General features: G+C 39.2%; 1 protein-coding gene across 1 annotated transcript in view; it reads right to left on the reverse strand.

Moving 5' to 3' along the window:
* Nucleotides 1-792: 792 nt before the first annotated feature.
* Nucleotides 793-18,149, reverse strand: part of LYPLA1 (lysophospholipase 1) — a 186,587-nt gene continuing 169,230 nt past the window's right edge. The window contains exon 9 of the mRNA XM_053715044.1: nucleotides 793-2,231. Within this exon, the coding sequence (XP_053571019.1) occupies nucleotides 2,178-2,231 (54 nt within the window). The 3' untranslated portion in view covers nucleotides 793-2,177. The remainder of the gene's footprint in view (nucleotides 2,232-18,149) is intronic.

Consider the following 18,149-nt stretch of genomic DNA (forward strand, 5'->3'; position numbering starts at 1 on the left):
AATTGCAAGGTGATTACTGTCCCTTTAATTGGCCTTTTACTCTCTTTTGTAATTTTGTGATATGCACCTTAAAGGGTCAGTAAACTTACATAGTAATACTGCACATAGTGCAGAATTATATAACATTAGCTTACCGGCAGCTGTATACTTTCAATTATTTCAGAGAAATGGTATGTAAAAACCTCATTTTATCAGAACGCCGCTCCTTGCTCTACTGAGTGGGTCTGGTTTTTACACAGCACATCGCGGCAACACTGTCTAGTCACAGTGTGCCCGGTTGCGCCATTAAAATGAATGTAGCTCGCTCCCGCTCTGGTCTAGTAGCAGGAGCGAGCTACATTAATTTTAATGGCGCAACTGGGCACACTGTGACTAGACAGTGTTGCCGCGATGCGCTGTGTAAAAACCAGACCTGCTCAGTAGAGTAAGGAGCGGCGTTCTGGTAAAATGAGGTTTTTACATACAATTTATCTGAAATAATTAAAAGTATACAGCTGCCGGTAAGCTAATGTTATATAATTCTGCACTATGTGCAGAATTATATAACATTAGTATGTAAGTTTACTGCCCCTTTAAGGCTTTAACTGATGGGAAATGCAGACACTAACTAAAGAAAACACATTATTTTGTTTACTGGTGCATGAGCACCCGAAATAAAAATATTAACAAAAACAGCTTTGTCATTTATCATAAATTGCTTTAATTTACTTATATTTAAAATAAAAGATGTTTGCCGTTGCTTTATAGGAGACATGTAGAATGAGCAGTTAAAAACAAAATAAAAAAAACATATTGGTTGTGCTTTTTCCTTTTATTCGTTTAAGAAAAATGTACAGATTACAGTTTTGGTCACTTTTGTAAAAGGTTTTTACATGACCAACATAAAAGGTTCTAAATACAAACAAACCTTTAGCAGAGATAAGTATTGATAGTTCAATTCAACATCTAAAAAGGTTATTTTATGTTCTCTCTAATAAAGTGTTTGGATAAAGATGACTATTTCAATTCCTTTACTGTATTTATCAATGATAGAGTTCAAATTAATAAAGAATTTCTGAGAAGGTCATTAAAATAGTCAGATGAACTCATAATAGTCACCCTGAACAATACTTTCTACTGAATAAGTAACAAAAGGGTGAAAATTGTGCCTAAACATTAATACACATATGCCTAAAATATTTAAAAATGTGAGCTGGTCCTTATTTGGTACAAATATTTCTAATAGCTCTCCTTAAGCGCACAACTTCCTTTGGTTTTAAGGTTTCCTAATATTACAGCTGGAAGCAGACTATGGGGCCGATTCATCAAAGTCTGGCAGACATGATATGCTGTAGCTCTAGTGAACTGCTTGTGCAATGCCGCCCCCTGCAGATTTGCGGCCAAATAGCAGGGGGTGTCAATCAACCCGATCGTACACGATCAAATGGATTGATGTTAGCAGCCTCAGAGGTAGCGGACCAGTTAAGGAGCAGTGGTCTCAAGACAGCATAACTGATGTTTTGCTCGGAAACAGGGGCATCGGGGGCCATTCGGCCCTTGATAAATAGGCCCCTGAGTGTCAAACATACGTTTACAAAGAACCACCATAACTATTTGTCAGGGGTACACACTATGAAGGTTTCTGATGCAGTTTGTGCAAACTATACATCCACAATAGATTTAATCATATCAGTCTCATAATGCATCAGGCAACTTTTTATTATTTTTTTTATTTTTTTTAATATAGCTATAACTTTTTACACGAAAATATTATACCAGGCAAAGTTTAGAAACAATTTAAATGATCAGTTTTTATGTAATTCAAATGATACATTTATGGCAATTAGAAAAGGGCACAAATGATTTGTTGGGAGGGGGTGCGTAATTTGTGACCTAATCGAAATGTAAGTATAACCTCCTTGAGTACTGGACAGAACTCTGAGATAGTTCAAAAGGGTCTCTTCCACAATTGTTACATCGCCCTTATGCTGTTAAGCAAACAGTCAGCTAATTATAAAATGAATATTATTTACTATGCTCATAGGTATCCTTAGAACATTTTCTGAATACATATGCAGTATGTTTAATGCTTCTTTTACACCTTTGTCTCCTTTTCCAAAAATAAGATAAGTTGGTGAAAAGATATAAATGATAGTGACTGCTGCTGGTGAACAATGCAAGAAGGCATTTAGAAGACTTCAGTTGACTGGAGGTAGCTGTTTTTCAATAAAGTGTTTGACGTCTGTCATTTCCTGCAAGGGAATAAAATGTGAATATATAAGCATACACATAAACAAAAGATTCATATATTGTAGGGACACTCCAGTGCAGACTATTCTAGAGCTCTATAGTTGTACAAACTTTGCAAAAAAAAAAAAGTAAATATAAATAAAACATTTTAAGTAAAAAATAATTAAAAAAAATACACAACAGGATAGGGACAGTTTTACACACATGGTCTCCTAGTCTTTGATTGGTGGAAATGCTCTGTGCACGTGTCACTGACAGGCAAGAACACACATGTGCATATAGTCAGAGGCTCAAAAAGCTACAGCGAATCATGTCCGCTCACCTCTTTATAAATCCACCCCTTAGATTTTGCTCAGGGCACTACTATCTTGGGTGGAGATCTCAATTTAGCACTAAACATAGTAATAGACTCCTCCAATTCTGTCTCATGTGCCACAGAAAACCCTTAAATCAATTTGGTCAGGTTTTAAAAATATGACAATCCTTGATACCTGGAGATATTATAATCCTTCCAAAAAGGCACTATTCAATTTTCCCCATCCTAATAAAATGTATTCTCGCCTAGAATACATTTTTACGGATCAAACTGGTATCTTATGTTTCCAAAACCTATCTTAGTCATACGGCATGGTTAGATCATTCAGCAATGGTACTAGCTATTTATTGGTCAACTAAACCACTTTCACCCTTTCTATGGCATCTAGAGGAATTTTTATTATCTGACCATGTTATTGTCCAAAATATTAAATATTCCCTCTCAAAATATTTTAAAATTAAAGGTACAGTCTATTTGATTTTTTTTATTGTTTAAAAAAAGATAGATAACTGTTTACTACCCATTCCCCAGCTTTGCACAAACATCATTGTTATATTAATATACTTTATAACATCTGAACCTCTGCCTGCTTCTAAGCCCTTGCAGGCCACCTCTTATTTCAGTGCATTTTGTTAGCTTTTCACAGCCAGACAGTACCTGCATGAAGCAGCACTAATTGGCTAAAATGCAAGTTTGTAAAAAGCACTGAGATAAGGAGGCAGTCTGCAGAGGCTTAGATACAAGGTAATCACAGAGGTAAAATGAATATTACTATAACATTGTTGGTTATGCAAAACTTTAGAATGGGTAATTAAAGGGATTATCTATCTTTTTAAACAATTCTCAAGTAGACTGTCCGTTTAACTATATACCAGGTTCTAATCCATATGTACTCTAGGAAGCACATAAGTGCTACATCAGTGGTGATTTTATCAAAATAAAATCACAATAATAAAAAAAAAAATAATAATAAAAAAAAGAGTTCAATATAATCAACTAGTAGGCGGTCTATCTAGACTAGAACATTTACATAAATGACATCCTTTGAATGACAATATCCATAATTAATTGTATGAGACAAGACTGTTTCTTCATGACCTTTTACAACAGGCCCATCAAAAGGCGTTTTATCTTAAGAGGACATTTTTCATGGAAAGCAATAAAGCTGGTAGACATCTGGCTAAGGCACTCAGAAGAAAATCACTCAAAACGTATGTCCATGAATTCTTTAGTAAATTATATAATATAATTTCCAATGTTTCAGAACCTGATTTTTGTGGAATGGTGCACTAAGTATATACAGAGCGCTGGGCTTCCCTCCCTTACTTCTGATATGATTGACAATCTTGATAAACCCATTTCTAAGGAAGAATTATTTGATTCTATAAAACATTTGAAATCAGGAAAAAGAAACCTGGACCAGATGGTCTATCTGCAAAATATGACAGAACTTTTAAGGATATCTTATGTCCTTTTTTGTTATCTTTTTGAAGAGATTAAGAGATAGATCCTGACTGTTCTTTTTTACACAGTATGTTAAAAGCCAGAATTGTAGTACTGCCAAAACCAGGGAAGGTGGCTGACAACCTTGCTAACTGTCTCTCTCTCTCTCTCTCTCTCTCTCTCTCACATCTAGATATTAAACTATTCGCAAAAATCTTAGCTTCAAGGATCAACAAAATCTTACTACAGATTATCCATTTAAATCAAGTTGAAGCCCATGATAATACAAACAAGATATTACAGTTCATTGAATATGTCAAAAAAGAGGGATTACACCAGAGCTTTAAATAACTATTACTGCCACCACCAGAAATGGGCGGGTTCATTGACTCTCACCACCAAAAAAGAAATTAACTCATCAGGTAAAAATAAATAATGTTTTCTTTCTAATGGTGGTGGCAGTCCATAAGACCTTACTCTTGGGAACCAATACCCAAGCTGTGGAGTCCATGAAAAAATGGGTTTGACAAAAGGTAAGGCAGGCACCTTTTTATCACGTATAACCTACCAAAAGCTGCCTCTATCGAGGCAAAAAAACCCCCAAAAAAACAGTGGTAAAATTTAGTGAAAGTATACAATAAAGAAAATGTTGCAGCCTTGTATATTTGTTCTACAGAGGCCTCATTCTTAAAAGCCCAGGAAGTAGAAATGGAACGTTTAGAATGAGCTGTAATTCTGGCCAGCGGTAGCTGTCACACCTCCAAGTAAGCCTTGCAAATCAATCTCTTCAATCAAAAAGCCAAAAGACACAGAAATAGACTGTTGGCACTTATGTTTTCTTGAATACAAAACAAACTTGAGGACTGACAGAAGTCCTTAGTAGCCTGTAAATAAAATTTCAATGCCCTGGCAGCACATAAATTATGCAAGAGACTCTTCTTAAAAGATTTTGGATTAGGACACAATGAAGGAACAATAATCTGATTAATATTCTCAGCATAATCCACTTTCGGTAAAAAATTGGACAAAGTATGCACAACAGCTTTATCCTGATAAAACACAAAATAGGGTATTACAATAGAGAGATGATAACTTTGAAACTCTCCTAGCTGAGGAAATAAAGGCCGTCCAGACCTTGTGATAGATTCTCCTAGTTACAGTCTTACAAGCCTGAATTAGAGGTTTCTATGATTCTGTGATTGATACCTTAAAGGGACACTGTACCCAAATTTTTTCTTTTGTGATTCAGATAGAGCATGACATTTTAAGCAACTTTCTAATTTACTCCTATTATCAAATTTTCTTAATTCCCTTGGTATCTTTATTTGAACTGCAAGAATGTAAGTTTAGATGCCGGCCCACTTTTGGTGAACAACCTGGGTTGTCCTTGCTGATTGGTGGATAAATTCATCCACCAATAAAAAAGTGCTGTCCAGAGTACTGAAACAAAAAAACCTTATTTTTCAAATAAAGATAGCAAGAGAACAAAGAAAAATTGATAATAGGAGTTCATTAGAAAGTTGCTTAAAAATGCATGTTCTATCTGAATCATGAAAGAAAAAAAATGGGTTCAGTGTCCCTTTAAGTCTAAGGACTAAACATTCAATTTCCATGCCATCAAGTTTAGAGAGAATTGAGATCCGGATGGTAAAACGGACCTTGAGACTTAAGGTCAGACTAGAGAAGCAGAGGCCAAGGAGGACAGCTGGACATTTGAACTAGATCTGCATACCAAATCCAGTAACACCAAGCTGGGGCAACCAGGATTACTGAAGATTTATCTAGGCTTATCTTGGAAATCACTCTGGGTAGAAGTACCAGAGGAGGAAAAAGATAAGCAAGCTAAAATGACCAAGGAAATACTAGAGCATCCACTAACTCTGCTTGAGGATCCCTGGCCCTCGCAAAGTACCTGGGAAATTTGTTGTTCAAACAAGAGGCCATCAGACCCAAAGATCTACAATCTTGAACACATCCTGGTGAATAGACCACTCCCCTGGATTTAGAGACTGACAACAGAGTGTCCACTTCCCAGTTGTTCACCCCTGGAATATGAATTACATAAACTAGACAAGAATTTATTTCTGTCCTTGATAGAATTCAAGACACCTCCCTTATGGCTAGGGAACTGTGAGTTCCCCCCTGATGGTTGACATAAGACACTATTGTGACATTGTCTGTCTGAAAAAAAAGAGATGATATTCTCTTTTCAACAGAGACAAAGCTTGAAGAGCCATACAAATTGCATAGAGTTCTAGACCATTTATAGGTAACCTCGCCTCCCCAGGATCCCAAATTACCTGTGCTCTCAAGGACCCACAAAAAGCTACCCAACCTGAGAAACATGCATCTGTAGTGATCAGGACAAGCAAAAGAGCCCCCTAAATAATAGACTGATCATCCAGAAACTGACTTGTATTGGGATCCAAAAATATATTTTGAGACAGCCGAGTATAGTTTCTGCACCATTGATTAAGCATACAAAGCTGAAGAGGTCTCATGTGAAAATGAGCAAATGGAATTGCATCTGAAGCTGCAGTCATAAGACCTAGAACTTCCATTCAAAGAACAACCAAGGGGAAAGAGAGAGACTGCAGGTTCAGACAAACTGACACCAATTTTAACCTTTTCCGCTCTGTTTGAGAAAAACTTATGAGAGTGAATCTATTTGAAATCCAAAAAAAGTTACCTTTCTTTGACTAATCAAATAACTTTTTGGAAAATTGATCCTCCAACCATGTTGTTGAATAAACAACAAGTCGGTTGGTGTGAGATTCTGCTAATGGAAAAGATGGAGCTTGAACTAAGATGTCGTCCAGGTATGGAAACACTGTAATACCCTGAGTTCTGATCACAGACAAAAAGGGCACCCAGAACCTTTGTGAAAATTCTTGGAGCTGTAGCAACAAACTGTAAATGCTTGTCCAGAAAGGCAAGCCTCAGAAACTGAAAATGTGCTCTGTGAATTGGAACATGAAGGTAAGCATCCTTTAAATATAGTCGACATAAACTGACCTTGCTGAACGAAAGACGGAATAGTCTAAACATTTTTCAGAGATGGAATCCTTACAAATTTATTCAGAGCTTTTAGATCCAGAACTGGTCTTTAGTTCCTTTCTTCTTTGGAACAATGAAGAGATTTGAATAAAATCCCATACCCTGTTCCTGCAAAGGAACTGGAACAATCACTCCCATAGCTTCCAGATCTGAAATAGACTGGAAAAAGCTTGAGATTTTGCAGGATTCCGTAGAACATTGGACAGAAAAAAACTTCCTTTGGGAGGCCTTGTTCTGAATCCTATTTGATATCATTGAGAAACTATATTCAGACCCATGGATCTGGAACAGACTGAAACCAAGCTTCCGGAAAGAGGCTTAAAAGGACCACTAACCACCAATTGTAAACTACATGATTTTGAACCTTCGTATCTGAGAATAATTTTGCAATGAAAACTGCAGCTTTATTTTGTCAAATGAGTACATTGTTTCACATTTATTCATTTAACCGATTTCCCTGTCCCCCAGAACAAAAGAAGCCTTGCTAACCAATCACAAATATTCAGATATAGCATTAACTCTGTTTGCACATGTGCAGTTAAGAGAAACTGGGAAAGCCTACCCTTATATCTTCTTTTAAGGTGGTTTAGCACTGATTCAACTTAGTTACTATTGCAAAGAAATATTCTCCAATCATGATTGTTGATGCAAAACTGATAATCCACCTTTTTACAAACATGTGACTTCTGAGAATCTTAGGTGGGAAGGTGAAGTAAACAAAAGCTCACATAAATTGCCTTAAAGTATGACCACAAACCTCCCTGGGAGAAAGTGATACAAGCACAATTTTCAGATGTATTTTACACCAAAAAGCAGCAAAATAAATAATGAATTTATATTGCAATAATGTTTCACTTGCAATAATGAAAGATTTTATGCGTTGTTGAAATGTCAAGTTTAACAGCCCTTTAACCTGCCCCCTACAATAACTTCTGGATAGAGTAGGGATAGATTTAATACATTGTTTTGACTTGGTCCAATTAGCACTACATCTCCAGATTGAGCCAGGAGGTGCCTTGCTTCTGAACACGAGTCAACAATTTGTTCCTTATTCTGACAAAAGGAACAAAAATGATTAGAAGCTTTAGATTTTGCTCAGGACTTCTTGTCCTAAGGAAGAAAATCCTTTTTTATATCCAGTAACAGTAGATATTATAGAATCTAAATCCGAGCCAAACAACTTCTTTCCCTGAAAGGAAAGAGATAATAATGTGGATTTTGACACAATATCAGCAGACCAGAATTTAAGTCGTAAGGCTCTCCTGGCAAGGACTGCCAAAGACATGCTTTTAACAATCTTCATAATATATAATACAGCATTAGAAATAAAAGAATTGACACTCTTGAGTAAACCCAAAAGTTTTTCACTAGCAGAAAGACTAGGCAACCAGTGAGTTGAAGAAACAGCCACATCAGCAATATAAATAACTGGTCTGAGCAAATAGAATGCATGTAAAAAGGCCCTTCTAGGAAAAGACTCTAATTTTCTATCTAAAGGGTCTTTAAAAAAAGTAATGTCTTCCAAAGGAATAGTAGTACATTTAGCCAGAGTGGAAATGGCCCCATCCACCTTGGGAACAGTTTCCCACAAATCAACATCAGATAAAGTATATCACTTTTTAAACATTGCAGAAGGAGTAAATTAATTACCTGGCTTAGACCATTCCCTAGATATTGTGTCAGAAAAATGGGAAAATCTCAGGGAGCCTAACAGCCTTAAAAACTGAATTTAAACGATTACAAGGCTTATGATCAGAAACTTTAGGCTCTTTAAAGGGATACTAACCCCACATTTTTTCTTTCATGATTCAGATAGAGCATGCAATGTTAAGCAACTTTCTAATTTACTCCTATTATCAATTTTTCTTTGTTCTCATGTTATCTTGATTTGAAAAAGCAGTAATAAAAAGGTTAGGAGCCGGCCCATTTTTAGTTCAGCACCTTGGTAGAGCTTGCTGATTGGTTTGCTACATTTAGCCACAAATCAGCAAGTGCTACCCAGGTGCTGAACAAAAAATGGTCCGGCTCTAAAGCTTACAGTACTGCATTTTCAAATCAAGATAGCATGAGAACAAAGAATAATTGATAATAGGAGTAAATTAGAAAGGTGCTTAAAATCTCATGCTCTATCTGAATCATGAAAGAAAAAAAATTGGGTTTAGTATACCTTTAACCCCTAAAGTAATTTTAAGACATCCTTTAAAAGAGAACAAATATGTTCAACTTTAAACAAAAAAAAAGAGGAAATATCAGGTTCAACATCAGTTGGTTCCTCATCACTAGAGAAAACTTCACCATCTGAACACATAATAGCATCCCTGGTTTCAGGGCACATATAACTTGTAGAAGGTAAAATCTCAACTGACCTTTTACGCTTGTTTTAAGGCAGGAGAGAAGCCAGTGTCTCAGAAATTGCAACCTTGATAACATTTTTCACAGTAGGTGAAACATTATTAATATTCTCCTGTAATGAACAGACAGAAGTTGCATTGATACCCAAAAAAACAGCATTAGGTTGGTCTGATTACATTTACAATTCTAAACATGAGTCACATAAATGAGCTGGAGAAGGCAACTTAGCTTTGTTTTTACTAATAATGGTAGAAAGGTGTTCAAGGAACTCAATTTCTCACGTAGATTTAAGGACAGAATCAGACTGCTCCATTATAGCATATGACAAAACAATGCAATAAGCACTATAACTAGGGTGACCATATTGCCGCTTTTAAAAGGGACACATATGAAAACTACATATGCCAGGGCTGTTTAAAGAAATGTTTTGTATAAGAACCCTGACATATGTATTTTTCATATGTGTCCCTTCTTAAAGCGGCAATATGGTCAGCTTAACTATAACCCCCTTTAAAAGCTCTTGAGGAATGGAAATCACTTTCCCCCTCCTAAGTAGCTTTTTAAATAAACTCACAGGTACAATGCGCTAAGCCGACTGCAAACCAAAGCAGGAGACATTAATATTATATCCGAAGAATGGATTTAACACACAAAAAAAACCCAACTAACAGCTTTAAGGGATTTAGCATGCCAAAACCAGATATGCGCATAGCGGAGGAAAAACGTGCGCTAACCCGAAGTGTGTGCAACCCCGACACATGTAAACCAAAAGGCCAATGAATTCAAACTAAGCACACAAAAAAAAAGCAGATGAGCACAAAACAGCAAGGGAAATAATGTAAAGGATTCTGTCCCAAGGCCATATATATTAGCAAATATAAATATATATATATATACACACACAAACTAAAAAGCACCCATAACAAAGCCATAGAGTGTCTAAATGTTAATAAATGATACTTACCAATAAACACTAGTCTACCAGCAAATAAGCAGCAGACAGCCAAACCAGTACTGAAACATATCAGCAGAGGTTATGGAATAGGAGTATATTTTAGATCCATATAGAGAGAGGCAAAAGACAAGTCCCTGCGACCAATTATGGAAACTTTATGAAAAATTTCCCATGAAGTGAAAAAAAAAATCACAAACCATACTACATATAAATCCCTCTGACAAACACTGTACTCTGAGGGGAAACCAGGCCTCAAAGACACAGTAGAGCCACCACTAATAGCCTTGTTGTTCTGGTTGCTAAGGCTGAAGTCTGATAAGTGCAAACTGCAGCAGACAATCTTCCATCATGTGACATTAAAATATAAATGTAGATGGGCTAGTTTTTTTAGCAATACGCAGTGGATTGCACAGCTAGTCCTCACAGTCACTAAAAGCTATCCATCAGTGTCTCCCGATCAGACCAAATTTTATGAGTTATTAATGAAGAAATCCAGGTTCCTCGAATTGTCTGTGAATGTACAAAAGAAAAAGTTTGTAGTAGAAGGCAGACTAAACATGAGGAGTCGTCAACACTAAACATGCCATGATCCATGGTATCTGGAGAGTTCATGTGCTACATGACCAGTGACATGCAGTGTGCACCAAAAGGGGGTAGTATTTGATGTCTGGCTTTTAATCTAGTAAGTGCATTTTATTTGTGTTACAGTGGAATAAATGTTTGCACTGCTTTGAATCTTGGATATGCTTGTGCTTTTTTATTAAATTATTTTGAGTGTATATGGAGGGCCATACAACAGCTCTTTGTGGAGACAGCTGCATTTGAGAATTCATTATAAAGGAAGTATTTGTATTACCTAGATTTCTCCATATTGGGAACTTTGCAGACTCCTATCCTTTCATAGCGACGTTCAAGCATAGCAGTCCAAATAGGGACATATTGTCTTTAAAGGGACACTAAACCCAAAAATGTCTTTCCTTATTCAGATAGAGAATACAATTTCAAACAACATTCCAATGTGCTTCTATGATCTAATTTGCTTCATTATTTGGATATCCTGTGTTGATGAAATAGCAATGCATATGGATGAGCTAATCACATGAGGCATCTATGTGCAGCCACCAATCAGCAGTTACTAAGCCTATCTAGATATGTTTTTCAGTAAAGGATATCAAGAGAGTAAAGCAAATTATATGAGAGGTAAATAAGAAAGTTGTTTAAAATTTCTAAATCATGAAAGAAAACATTTGGGTTTAATGTCTGGAGGTGAAGTTTTTTCCATGAAAAAGGTCTAATAGTGGTTATATTGATTCTCTTTCTTATAAAAAATAAAAAAATAATTTTATTGAGGACAAAATGATAGTTACAAATTCAATACAAGGTACAAATATTCACAGCATATCTGACAGCTTAAAGTATACATAAAAGGTTATAGTCCTCATTTTTCTTCCCCTAAGCTTGGTGGTAGAGGTCACTCTTGGACCTGCAGAGCTAAATTAGTCTGTATTCAGGGGTTAACATTAAACAAAAGAAAAAGTAAACAGAAACAGAAAAATTGCATCTCAATAATAATAAAAAAAAGGATAGTTATAGTGACACAGTTGTTTAAAGAACAAAAATGCAATAGCCAAAACCAGGCTCACTTATTATAGAATAGTACTGTATATTAACAGATTTAACCAATATGAACCATATGGATAACATGTTAGTTTAGCAGAGATTAGACCATCATACTATGCACCTTTAATAAATAAACTGGGGAATGTATATATGGTGTGTCTCTATTCCATGTGTCGTTCCGTTGGAGTCATCTAGTGACCAATTAAAAGGTAACAATCATGGGGAAATTTAGGCAAGGAATTTGTTTATGCAACTATGCTTGGGAAGCTTAGTGTAGGAATGTATAAATGCCCAATTAGTCATTGTTAGGGTGGAATACAGGAGTGATTAATAAGTAAGCTCATATAAAAAAAATAATATATATATATATATATATATATATCCTATATAATAAAAGGCCAGGTATGTTTGTCAGATGCAGTCATGCGCAGTAGAGACTTCAGAGGACAAACATACCTGGCCTTGAGCAGCAGAGGAGTGCGCACTGCGGCAGCTGCCTGGTGGGGGCATGGCCGGGCGTGGCTTGATGGGGGCGTGACCGGCGGGCATGACGAGGGGGCCTGGCCTCGCGGGAGCACGCGTGAGGGGGTGTAGCAGGTGGGAGATAGGTGGGAGACCAAAAGAGGTGGGAGAGACCAAAAGAGAGGAGGGAAAGAGAGAAAGCGAGCAAAAAAGGGGGGAAGAGAGAGAGAGAGCAAAAGAGGGTGGGAGAGAGAGAGAGAGAGAGCAAAAGAGGAGGAGAGAGAGCACAAAAGAGGGGGAGAGAGAGCACAAAAGAGGGGGAGAGAGAGCACAAAAGAGGGGGAGAGAGCACAAAAGAGGGGGAGAGAGCACAAAAGAGGGGGAGAGAGAGCACAAAAGAGGGGGAGAGAGAGCACAAAAGAGGGGGAGAGAGAGCACAAAAGAGGGGGAGAGAGAGCACAATAGAGGGGGAGAGAGAGAGAGCACAATAGAGGGGGGGAGAGAGAGCACAATAGAGGGGGAGAGAGAGAGAGCACAATAGAGGGGGCGAGAGAGCACAAAAGATGGGGCGAGAGAGAGAGCCCAAAAGATGGGAAAGAGCTCAAAAGATGGGGCGAGAGAGAGAGCACAAAAGATGGGAAAGAGCTCAAAAGAGGGAGAGAGAGAGCTCAAAAGAGAGGGGGGAGAGAGAGAGCGCAAAAGACAGGGGGGAGAGAGAGTTTAAAAGAGAGGGGGAGAGAGAGAGTTTAAAAGAGAGGGGGAGAGAGAGCGCAAAAGAGGGAGAGAGAGAGCGAAAAAGAGGGAGAGAGAGAGCGCAAAAGAGGGAGAGAGAGAGCGCAAAAGAGAGGGGGGAGAGAGCGCAAAAGAGAGGGGGGAGAGAGCGCAAAAGAGAGGGGGGAGAGAGCGCAAAAGAGAGGGGGAGGGAGAGCAAAGGAGAGAGGGAGGGAGAGCAAAGGATAGGGGGGGTGAGAGCACAATAGAGGGGGAGAGAGAGCAAAAGAGAGGGGGAGAGAGAGCAAAAGAGAGGGGGAGAGAGCAAAAGAGAGGGGGGGAGAGCAAAATAGAGGGGGGAGAGAGAGAGAGCAAGAGAGGGGGGGAGAGAGAGAGCAACAGAGGGGGGGAGGGAGAGCAACAGAGGGGGGAGGGAGAGCAACAGAGGGGGGAGGGGGAGCAAAAGAGGGGGGAGGGGGAGCAAAAGAGGGGGGGAGGGGGAGCAAAAGAGGGGGAGAGAGAGCAAGAGAGGGGGGAGAGAGAGAGAGAGCAAAAGAGGGGGGAGGAGGAGCAAAAGAGGGGGGAGGGGGAGCAAAAGAGGGGGGAGAGAGAGCAAAAGAGGGGGGAGCGAGAGCAAAAGAGGGGGGAGAGAGAGCAAAAGAGGGGGGAGAGAGAGCAAAAGAGGGGGGAGAGAGAGCAAAAGAGGGGGGAGAGAGAGCAAAAGAGGGGGGAGAGAGGGCAAAAGAGGGGAGAAAGAGAGCAAAAAGTAAATTTATGCTTACCTGATAAATTGATTTCTTCTATGATACGACGAGTCCACGGATTCATCCTTTAATATTATCCTCCTGCTAACAGGAAGTGGCAAAGAGCACCACAGCAGAGCTGTTTATATAGCTCCTCCCTTGACTCCACCCCCCAGTCATTCGACCGAAGGTATAGGAAGAAAAAGGAGAAACTAAAAGGTGCAGAGGTGACTGAAGTTTTAAATAAAAAAATATAATCTGTCTTAAAATGACAGGTAGGGCCGTTTACTCGTCGTATCATAGAAGAAATCAATTTATCAGGTAAGCATAAATTTACTTTTCTTCTATAAGATACGACGAGTCCACGGATTCATCCTTTACTTGAGGGATACAATACCAAAGCTACAAGACACGGATGAACGGGAGGGACAAGACAGATGCCTAAACAGAAGGCACCACTGCTTCTCCCAAAAATAGCCTCCGAAGAAGCAAAAGTATCAAATTTGTAAAATTTGGAAAAGGTATGAAGGGAAGACCAAGTCGCAGCCTTACAAATCTGTTCAACAGAAGCAAAGAGGGAGAGAGAGAGCTCAAAAGAGAGGGGGGAGAGAGAGAGCGCAAAAGACAGGGGGGAGAGAGAGTTTAAAAGAGAGGGGGAGAGAGAGAGTTTAAAAGAGAGGGGGAGAGAGAGCGCAAAAGAGGGAGAGAGAGAGCGAAAAAGAGGGAGAGAGAGAGCGCAAAAGAGGGAGAGAGAGAGCGCAAAAGAGAGGGGGGAGAGAGCGCAAAAGAGAGGGGGGAGAGAGCGCAAAAGAGAGGGGGGGAGAGAGCGCAAAAGAGAGGGGGAGGGAGAGCAAAGGAGAGAGGGAGGGAGAGCAAAGGATAGGGGGGGTGAGAGCACAATAGAGGGGGAGAGAGAGCAAAAGAGAGGGGGAGAGAGAGCAAAAGAGAGGGGGAGAGAGCAAAAGAGAGGGGGGGAGAGCAAAATAGAGGGGGGAGAGAGAGAGAGCAAGAGAGGGGGGGAGAGAGAGAGCAACAGAGGGGGGAGGGAGAGCAACAGAGGGGGGAGGGAGAGCAACAGAGGGGGGAGGGGGAGCAAAAGAGGGGGGAGGGGGAGCAAAAGAGGGGGGAGGGGGAGCAAAAGAGGGGGAGAGAGAGCAAGAGAGGGGGGAGAGAGAGAGAGAGCAAAAGAGGGGGGAGGAGGAGCAAAAGAGGGGGGAGGGGGAGCAAAAGAGGGGGGAGAGAGAGCAAAAGAGGGGGGAGCGAGAGCAAAAGAGGGGGGAGAGAGAGCAAAAGAGGGGGGGAGAGAGAGCAAAAGAGGGGGGAGAGAGAGCAAAAGAGGGGGGAGAGAGAGCAAAAGAGGGGGGAGAGAGGGCAAAAGAGGGGAGAAAGAGAGCAAAAAGTAAATTTATGCTTACCTGATAAATTGATTTCTTCTATGATACGACGAGTCCACGGATTCATCCTTTAATATTATCCTCCTGCTAACAGGAAGTGGCAAAGAGCACCACAGCAGAGCTGTTTATATAGCTCCTCCCTTGACTCCACCCCCCAGTCATTCGACCGAAGGTATAGGAAGAAAAAGGAGAAACTAAAAGGTGCAGAGGTGACTGAAGTTTTAAATAAAAAAATATAATCTGTCTTAAAATGACAGGTAGGGCCGTTTACTCGTCGTATCATAGAAGAAATCAATTTATCAGGTAAGCATAAATTTACTTTTCTTCTATAAGATACGACGAGTCCACGGATTCATCCTTTACTTGAGGGATACAATACCAAAGCTACAAGACACGGATGAACGGGAGGGACAAGACAGATGCCTAAACAGAAGGCACCACTGCTTCTCCCAAAAATAGCCTCCGAAGAAGCAAAAGTATCAAATTTGTAAAATTTGGAAAAGGTATGAAGGGAAGACCAAGTCGCAGCCTTACAAATCTGTTCAACAGAAGCAAAGTTTTTAAAAGCCCATGTGGAAGCCACCGCTCTAGTAGAGTGGGCTGTAATCCTTTCAGGAGGCTGCTGTCCAGCAGTCTCGTATGCCAACCGGATGATGCTTTTCAGCCAAAAAGAAAGAGAGGTAGCCGTAGCCTTTTGACCTCTAAGTTTTCCAGAATAGACAACAAACAGAGAAGATGTTTGACGGAAATCTTTGGTCGCTTGCAAGTAAAACTTCAAAGCACGAACCACGTCCAAGTTGTGTAACAGACGCTCCTTCTTAGAAGAAGGGTTAGGACACAGAGAAGGAACAACAATTTCCTGATTAATATTCTTATTAGTAACAACCTTAGGGGGGTAGTTATCAAGCCGTCTACTTTACCTGCCTTCGCCGGTCCAATACGCCCGCCTAAGCTTGCCTACCATCGCCGCCGCGGACCTTCAAAATTTCGCCTAAGTTATCAAAAAAGCTGTCAAAAAGACGCGCACCAAGTACGGGGCGATGAGCAGCGGACTGTGATAGTTATCACTCATCCGATCTCGCTGCTCTTCGGCTTTTTGACAGCTTTATCGATACCCCTGTCACTAAGCACCCACACTAACTACACTGTTCTACCCCCTATACCGGCGCCCCCGCAACTCAATAAAGTTATTAACCCCTAAACCGCCGCTCCTAGACCCCGCCGCAACTCTTATAAATGTATTAACCCCTAAACCGCCGCTCCCGGACACCGCCACCACCTACATTATACCTAGTAACCCCTATCCTGCCCCCCTTATACCGCCGCCACCTATAATAAAGTTATTAACCCCTATCCTGCGGATCCCGGACCTCGCCGCAACTAAATAAATAGTTTAACCCCTAAACCGCCACTCCCGGACCCCGCCGCAACCTATATTAAACTTATTAACCCCTAATCTGCCCCCCCTACAATAAATTTATTAACCCCTATCCTGCCCCCCCTACACCGCCTCCACTGTAATAAAATTATTAACCCCTAAACCTAAGTCTAACACTAACCCTAACACCCCCCTAACTTAAATATTAATTAAATAAATCTAAATAATATTTCTTTTATTAACTAAATTAATCCTATCTAAAACTAAATACTTACCTTTAAAATAAACCCTAATATAGCTACAATATAAATAATAATTATATTGTAGCTATTTTAGGATTTATTTTTATTTTACAGGCAAATATCAATTTATTTTAACTAGGTACAATAGCTATTAAATAGTTATTAACTATTTAATAGCTACCTAGCTAAAATAAAGAGAAATTTACCTGTAAAATAAAAACTAACCTAAGTTACAATTACACCTAACACTACACTATACTTTAATAAATTATTCCTATTTAAAACTAAATACTTACCTGTAAAATAAACCCTAAGATAGCTACAATATAATTAATAATTACATTGTAGCTATTTTAGGATTTATATTTATTTTACAGGTAACTTTCTATTTATTTCAGCTAGTTAGAATAGTTATTAAATAGTTATTAACTATTTAATAACTACCTAGCTAAAAGAAATACAAAATTACCTGTAAAATAAATCCTAACCTACAATTACAATTAAACCTAACACTACACTATCATTAAATTAATTAAATAAATTAGCTACAAATAACTACAATTAAATTTAATTAAATAAACTAACTAAAGTACAAAAAATAAAAAAAGCTAAGTTACAAAAAATAAAAAAAATAAGTTACAAACATTTAAAAAATATTACAACAATTTTAAGCTACTTACACCTAATCTAAGCCCCCTAATAAAATAACAAAGCCCCTCAAAATAAAAAAATGCCCTACCCTATTCTACATTAAAAAGTTACCAGCTCAAGTTACCAGATTCAATCAGCCAATCAGATTTTTCCTACCTTAATTCCGATTGGCTGATAAAATCCTATCAGACAATCGGAATTGAAGGGACGCCATCTTGGATGACGTCCCTTAAAGGAACCTTCATTCGTCGTTAGTCCGTCGGGGAAGAAGGATGTTCCGCGTCAGCGGGATGAAGATGGATCCGGAAGAAAGAAGATTGAAGATGCTGCTTGGAAGAAAACATTGCCCGGTTGGAAGACTTCTTCAGCGCCCCTTGGATGATGACTTCTGCCGCTCCAGATCTCCTCTTCGTTTCCATCGGTGGTCGGCTGGCTGAAGACGACTCAAGGTAGGATGATCTTCAGGGGGGTAGTGTTAGGTTTATTTAAGGGGGGTTTGGGTTAGATTAGGGGTATGTGGGTGGTGGGTTTTAATGTTGGGGGGGGGTTGTATTTTTATTTTACAGGCAAAAGAGCAGAATTCTTTGGGGCATGCC

The sequence above is a fragment of the Bombina bombina genome, chromosome 5 (genome assembly GCF_027579735.1).
Source record: "Bombina bombina isolate aBomBom1 chromosome 5, aBomBom1.pri, whole genome shotgun sequence".
In the NCBI taxonomy this organism is placed as follows: domain Eukaryota; kingdom Metazoa; phylum Chordata; class Amphibia; order Anura; family Bombinatoridae; genus Bombina; species Bombina bombina.